Source organism: Crocuta crocuta, unplaced genomic scaffold, assembly GCF_008692635.1.
Source record: "Crocuta crocuta isolate KB4526 unplaced genomic scaffold, BGI_CrCroc_1.0 scaffold2443, whole genome shotgun sequence".
Classification (NCBI taxonomy): domain Eukaryota; kingdom Metazoa; phylum Chordata; class Mammalia; order Carnivora; family Hyaenidae; genus Crocuta; species Crocuta crocuta.
The window spans coordinates 40,230-47,729 of record NW_027529494.1 but is presented as its reverse complement, the minus strand read 5'-3'; the positions used below and the strand labels follow the sequence as shown (position 1 = coordinate 47,729).

At 45.6% G+C, this 7,500-nt stretch overlaps 1 protein-coding gene across 1 annotated transcript in view; it reads right to left on the bottom strand.

Moving 5' to 3' along the window:
• The window catches only part of SHROOM4 (shroom family member 4), a gene marked incomplete at its 5' end in the record, with an annotated part of 44,721 nt that overhangs the window by 36,735 nt on the left and 486 nt on the right, over window positions 1-7,500 (bottom strand). The window contains one exon of the mRNA XM_077760795.1: window positions 2,970-5,463. Coding sequence (XP_077616921.1) covers window positions 2,970-5,463 — 2,494 coding nt within the window. The remainder of the gene's footprint in view (window positions 1-2,969; window positions 5,464-7,500) is intronic.

Genomic DNA, 7,500 nt, shown 5'->3' with positions numbered 1-7,500 from the left:
TGCCCTTTTAACCATTATTTTATATTTCCTCTCCTCTTTGCTTCAATATTTTGTCATAAGTATTTTCAAGCATCCAGAAAAGTTGAACAAGTTTACAATTACCCATATACCCACCACTTAGATTCTACAATGATTATGTTACTACCTCTACCTGATTCCATACATATTCACTCCCCTACCCACCCACCAATCCGTCTTACACTCTTGATGCATTTTTAAAGTGACAAAGAGCTTTATCGCCATAAATTTGAAAACTTAAAGGAAATAGATTTTTCTTGATGAATTAACAAAGCTCACTCAAGAAGGAAAAGGTAACCGAAATGACCTGTATCTATCAAAGAAATGGAANCTCCAGGTTCCAATTATTTCAATGATAAATTCTAAACATTTAAGGAGGAAATAATACCAATTCTATGCAAACTCTTCTTGAAGATGGAAGGGGAGGGACTACCTCTTGACGTCTTTGGTAAGGCCAGCACCTTGTCATGAAAACCAGGCAAGGACATTAGAAGAAAACTACAGACTAAAATCCCTGATCATCATAAACAAAAATATCCCTAACAAAATATTAGCAAATCAGATCTAGTAATATATAAAAAGGACACTATGTCATGACCAAGTAGGATTTAATCTGTCAATGCTAATCTTGTTCTTATTTCAAAAATCAATCAATAGAATTCACCATATCCATAGAGTAAAAGAGAAAACTTTAGGGTCATTTCAATAGATATAGACAAAGCATTTTAAGAAATCTAGCATCTGCTCCTGATGAAAGCTCTCAGCAAACTAGGAATGAAAGAAAACTTCCTCAACCCATCAAAGGGCATCTATGGCAAACCTATAGCTAACATCAAACTTAATAGGGAAAGATGAGGGACAATGAAACACTAGCCACACTTACTATTTCTACTATACATTGTGTTGGAGGTCCTAGACAGTGCAATAAGGCCCCCTTCCCCTAGAAAATGTATACACAATGGAAAGGAAGATAAAAATACAGTTTTGTTTGCAGATGACATGATTGTCTATGTAGGAAATCTTTTAAAATCTACCACAAAGCTACTAAAACTAGTGAGTTTGGCAAGGTTGAAGGATGCAGGACCAATATACAAAATTAAATTATATTTCCATATAGTATTAACAATGAATTTTAACCTGACATTAAGAAAATGATACTATTGGGGCGCCTGGGTGGCTTAGTCGGTTAAGCGTCCGACTTTCGCTTAGGTCATGATCTTGTGGTTCGTGGGTTCGAGCCCCGCGTCGGGCTCTGTGCTGACTGCCGTCTCAGAGCCTGGAGCCTGTTTCAGTCTGTGACTCCCTCTCACTCTGACCCTCCCTTGCTCACGCTGTCTCTCTCTCTCTCTCCTAGAAATAAATAAAACATTTTAAAAAAAAAAGAAAAAAGAAAATGATACTATTTACAATAGCATCAAAAACGGGAAATTCTAGGGGTAAATAGCAAAATATGTGCAACATTTGTATGCTGGAAACTATAAGTTGTGTACATCAATATACTTCAAAAACTTCAGCATACATACTAAATAAAGTTTGATACTTGTTTATAATGTTTTTAGGTAAACTTTACTTGCAGGGAAATGCACAAATATTAAGTGCACATTTGTTGAGTTTCAGTGAATGCATACACCTGTGTAACTCAAACGCTTATCAAGATACAGAACATTATCACCATCTGATAAAGTTCCCTCATGCCTTTTCCCCGCTCAATCTCTGTGGCACCTTCTGTAGGTAACCACTGTTTTCTTGTTTCCCACAGAATAGCTGTTATAGAATGTTACATAAAAGGAATAGCATATACTCTTGTGTAAGGCTTCTTTTAACCCTAAGGTTCCTTTTTTTTAAAGAATGTGTATTGAAAAACTCCATACACTAAGTTTTTCAGAAGTGTCTACCTCTGCAACAATGGTTCAACACAGGAATTAACTTCTGATTTTAGTGCAGCAGCCAAAAGGTGGCACTAGGGAAGCCATGGGGAAGGAATCTGACAGTGAAGGACATAGGGGATCCTCCCAGTAGTCCCTTGGGGGATGGTGGTAGCCTGTGTTTGGGGGGGTGTAGGTCACAACCAGGGTATAGCAACAGCTAGTCTAGACCTGGGTCCATTACAAATGTAGGCTGGAGAAGGGCATAAGGATTTGTTCTTTAGAAAACCTGAGGGACATTTCCAAATTTTGCAGGTGGAAGTAGTTTTTTAAGCAGGAATGAGAAGAGAATAAATGCTATTTTCTGTCAGGCACTAGACCTGCTTGATCCTCACAACTGATCTATGAGGCAGCCATTATTTTCCTCCACTTTAGAGATGAGGTAATAAGACTTTTCTCAGTATTGGCCATTTTATAAGGTAAAAACTCTGTTTCCCCCCCATTAAAATCATTTAACTGGGGGGCACCTGGGTGGCTCAGTTGGTTGACCATCTGACTTGTGGTTTCGGCTCGGGTTAGGATCCCATGGTTTGTGAGTTCAAGCCCCACATCGGGGTTTATGCTGACAAAGCAGAGCCTGCTTGGGATTCTCTCTCCCCTCCATGCCCCTACCCTGCTCATGCTCTCTCTCTCTCTCTCTCTCTCTCTCTCTCTCTCTCAAAGTAAATAAATAACATTTTAAAAAATTCAGGTAATGCAAGTTTTGGTGGTTAAATGACTTGCTAAAGGTCACTCAGATACCAATTTTACAGTCAGGATATACATCCCGGTTCAGTCCATTTTGTGAGGCAAAAGTCATTTTCATCTAAAGATGGGTTAACTGTGATTTTGGTGGCTGAGTGTCTTGCCCAAGGTTACTAAGCTACCACGTGGAGAAGGAATAGCTTCAAGGAATTCTTATTCCTTATTCTTATTCCTTATTACAATTCTTCAAGGAATTGTAATTTTATTTTCCAATGATTTACCTTGCTTTCTCCTCACTGAGAGAATAATGGAAGCAAACCCATCTAAGAACCAAGTCCTCACCTGCACTGTTGGCTTCCTAGGTTTCCAAGTATTGCCAGGTGCCAAGCTGCCATCCTCAGGACTACTGTGCTGTGGATTATGATAGCAAGCTGAACACCGGATGCATTGGTGGTGGTGGCACCGACAGTTGTAGCAGTTTGGCATCATATTTCTCTTTCGCAAAGCAGGGCAGATTTCCCCAGAACAATACATGCAAGGGTCATGGACTACGGCGCCCTGGACACTGCAGGAGTAGGAGCAGGTCCTGCGGTAGTCAAAATCCCCACAGTGCAGCGGCTTACAGCACATGGATTGTTCTATACCTTTGCTTGCAAAACATTCTGAGTATGTAGGAGTTTCTGACTGAAGGGGTGACATCGAATGATATGATTTGTCTGTGGCATGATATGGTTGGTCTGTGGAATGATATGATTGGTCCATTGGATGGTGCCTCAATTCCCTATAGCTAGAGCTCATTGGCTGGAAGTTTTGGTCTATAGGTTTTGGTCTCTGGGTAAAAGTCTTATTGCTATGAGTGGTTAAACCTGGCAAATGTGATGTAGATAAGGATTTGCTACTCTCTTCAAAGAACTTTCTTCTGTCTGCAAAGGGCAGGAGGATGGCTTCATCACCAGCTTGGGCAGTAGAAGCCTTCAGTTCCTTGCTGTCACTTGGGTTAGAAGGGCCTTCCATGGCTAGTGCCACATGTGGCTGCAGGTTGTGCTCTGGAGACCATCTCCAGTGACCTCCATGGACTCCACGGTGAACATTTGTTTTCTCAGGGTCTGAGGAAGATGGGTCAGACGCTTTCCACCAGGCATTCAGGCCCAAAGAAGGCTGGCCAGGCCTCTGGCCAGGGCTTCTTTGTCCCTCTAATCCTGTCCTAGATTCATGGCTCTCAGGGGCTTGGCTGAGGCACTCTGAAGACCTAGCCCTGAGTATCATGCTCTTGTTGAAGAGCTTGTCCCTGGGGCTAGGTGGTTTTTTACATGAAGACAGAAGAGATGAGTTTGAGGCAGGAAATGAAGTACTTTCTAGGGGCTCCTCAGTCTCTTCCACTGGCTCCTTAGTGTCACACAGCTGTGACAAGGGATTCTTGCTCTTCTGAAGCTGGGCCTTCCTCCTCTGAATCTCATTACGCAGATTGGTAGCAAAACGCTCACTCTTCCGCCGGTTTTGGATTGAGCGGCCCCGGGGCCCACCATTTCGTCTCCCACCCACCCGGCCACATTCCTTTGGTTCACTGTCCCCTTCTTCAGTAGCCTCTGTGCTGTCAGCTACTTTAGTGGTTGAAGAACAATCCCTGGTTTGTTGAACAAGGGAGCCAGAGGCAGAGGGCTGCTGGCTGGCTAGTTCACTGCCTGCTCTGCAGGCTCTGTTTGGGTCCTGGAAACCTCTCTCTGGAGGGTGTCCATCAGCCTCTCCATGTGGGGAACTGCTCAAACTCTGGTGCCCTGAACCCAGAGGCCTGTCATCCACTTGCCTGGTCTTTCTCTCTTTGATGGGCTGGTCCTGAGTTCCTCTTGTGGGGTGACATGGACTTTTCTTCCCTGTGTGACTGTTATGCAAAGGTGACAGAGTCCACTCATGCCCATCCTGTCCAGTTGGGAGCTCTATCCCCTTGCTGCCCCTCATATCAAGGTGTACATGCTGTAAGTGGGATGCCAGAAGCTGTTCAGGGGCACTATGGCGATGCCCCATGGGTCCTGTGAGGTGTGAAGGGGTGCCAACAGAAGCAGCCTTAGCTGGCTCTGGTGAAGCCTTGTTGAGTGGGCTGGAATCTATGCTGAAAGTTTTGTCATACACTTTTGGGAATCCAACAGCTTTGGCTGAGGCCTCCATCAGTAGATTCTCAGAGTCCTGCTGGCTAGATTCAGGAGCTTGGCTGAGCTCACAGTTCTCATGGCCCTCATTTGTCACTTGGTCTTGCCCGCTGAGGCAGCAGAATCTGTTAGGGTTCCTTGGGGATAGAACAGTGCCTAAGCTCACTATCTCTTTCTGTTGCAAGGAGTCCACAGGCTCAGAGGCCTGGCGCTGTTCTCCATTGAGGAGCTGGGCTCTGGAGGCCTGAAGACTGTCTCGCCTCACTGGAGGCTGTGGTGGGCCTCTGGTAGCCTTGGCAGGCCCAGAGTGGTGGGACTCCTGTGGGCGGGATGACATCTGGGAGCTTGGAGTCATGTAGCCCCCATTGGTGCGCCGGCTACCTCCGGAGGTCTCAGCTACATTGGGCCGGCCATTGGGGGCTTTCGTTGGCCCTGGGCCTTGCATGATGCAGTCTGCAGAGCCTGGGTCCTCTGGCCTGAGGGAAAGGGCACAGTCAGAGGCATTTGAGCTGGCTGAGAAGGAGCTATAGGCTGAGTCACGCTGGTTGGGGTACATGTTCTGATCCATGGGCAAGAGGTGGCCCTCGTAGGAAGTTTGGCCTGGTTGTTCCAGGCTTTCCATGCTGCCAATGGAGCTGCTTTTCTCAGTGCTGCAGTGCCGGGAGAGTGGACACCACTGCACACACACGTCACTGCAAGACACAGGGCATACTGGTTAGTTAGCCAAATTACCACATCCCTCTCCCGCCTTGGCCAGCCCTGTCATGGGAGAAAGCAGAACAACCCAGAGGCACCCGTGCCACAAATAAGAAGGAGATAAGGCCAAAAAGAAAGAAGGGAAACAGTGAAAAATATGGACACTGGGGCACTGGAGAGATGTGGTAAAATGGGAGACAAGACAACATATGGAAACAGGAGTGGGCAGGATCCCAAAGACTAAAAGTGTAAGAACTCCACTGGGGCTTATGTTCTGTTTCCCTGCCGCCAGTGAGTCTAGAATTGTTTCTGGCCTGTCACTGTCCTTAGGGAGTCAGCATGTGGCTCTCTGCCAGGAGAGACAATCACAGAATATTAGTATTAGAGAGGGACTCTAAAGGGTTGATTCAATTTCAGCCAGCCCATTTTGTAAATCAGTGGCTGTCAAATTTGAGTGTGCATCAGAAGCACAGGGAGGGCTTGTCCAAACAACACAGGTTTCTGGGCCCCATCCCCAGAATGTTAGGTCTGGGTGGATCTTGGGAATTTTTGTCTTTGACGAGTCCTCAGGTGATGCTGGTATTCTTTGTTGGTCCAGGGACCACACTTTTGAGAACCCCTGGAGTAAAGCGAGCCCTGCAAAAGGAAGTGATTTTGAGGAGGTGATTTTCTCAAGATCACCCAGCTGTAGCTTGTGACCCAGACAGGCCCAGAATTTAGGCAACACCCAGTTCTCTTCTTGGTAGCAGTGATCCTGACCATTTACCAAGGACCTACAATGTGCCAGGCACTTTACAATGTCTCATTTCAGACTGAAGGGGATAGATTATTATCCGCACCCCCCCACACACACAACTGAGAAAACAAGCTTAGCAAGGTAAACTGACAAGCTTACAAAGCTGCTAAAGAAGCAAAGCTGGAATTTGAACCCCAGCCTCTGTGAGTACAATGTCTTAGCTCTTCTGCTATACTATTTGTTAAATGGGAATTATAATAATATCTGTATTAATAATAATAACATAATACCGGTTGCTTTGTGTGTGACAGCAATTAAAAATGTAAAGCTCTTGTCGCAGTCCAGACACCTAGCAAAGGTTCAATACACGGTTAACTGCTCCTCTCTTGCTTTTTGTTTTAATTGCTGATAACAATAACAATTAAAACAAAAAGCAATAGAGGAGCCACTAGTGTTGATATTACAGTTGGCCTTGTGTACCCATCCCTCCCTCATCCCTCACAGCAAAGCCAAACCAGGGAGACCAAAGAAGGGACCGGGATCAGACACAATCTTGAATTTTAAGTACCATTTCCCACAAACAAAGTCAAAGTGAGCCAAGTCATGCCAGTAACTCCCTATGCCTAGAACTCCTGAAGTCACAGACTGTTCTCAGAAAGGCCACAGTTCAGAGAGCCATAACTGAGTGGTGGCAGGGGCTCCCAAGACTCTCAGATCAGCCACCCTTCATACTTGCTTCCTGCCTTGCCCCTTAGCCACTCTGCTCGCTTGACTTCTGGGCTAAGAATCCATCAATTCCTTGTTGGCAAGGGAACCTGCCACCCACTCTACCACCCTTCCTGCTGCAGGCAACCACACCCCCACTCAAACAGGAGCCAAGCTCAGAATGTGTTTCAGTGTATTCTTCCAGAATAAAACTGCCTCTGCCTGGAACTCCTGTATTTTGGTGCCAAATAAAGTCATTGACTGGGGGCAAATTCAACCCTTAGATTCCCTGAGCCTCATCATCAGAAATTCCTTCTTAGAGGGCAGTTCTTTTTGTGGAAGGGAAAAGGTAGCTGAGGCCAGCAGCCCTCTTGGCTCTGAGTTTGCAGAAAAAGTTATCTGTCCCTTTTGGGCAGCTATTTTGACAACAGACAATACCAGGCCCCCCGAATTGAGAGAGCCTCATGGCAAATAGACCCTGTTCTTCAGGGAGGTGCCCATTCTGAGGGCTTTGGCCCTGTGACAGAGCTGATGAACTCTGGATGAGATCATCAGTGAGTCACTGTAGCTAGAGAAGAGAACCAGAACCCAG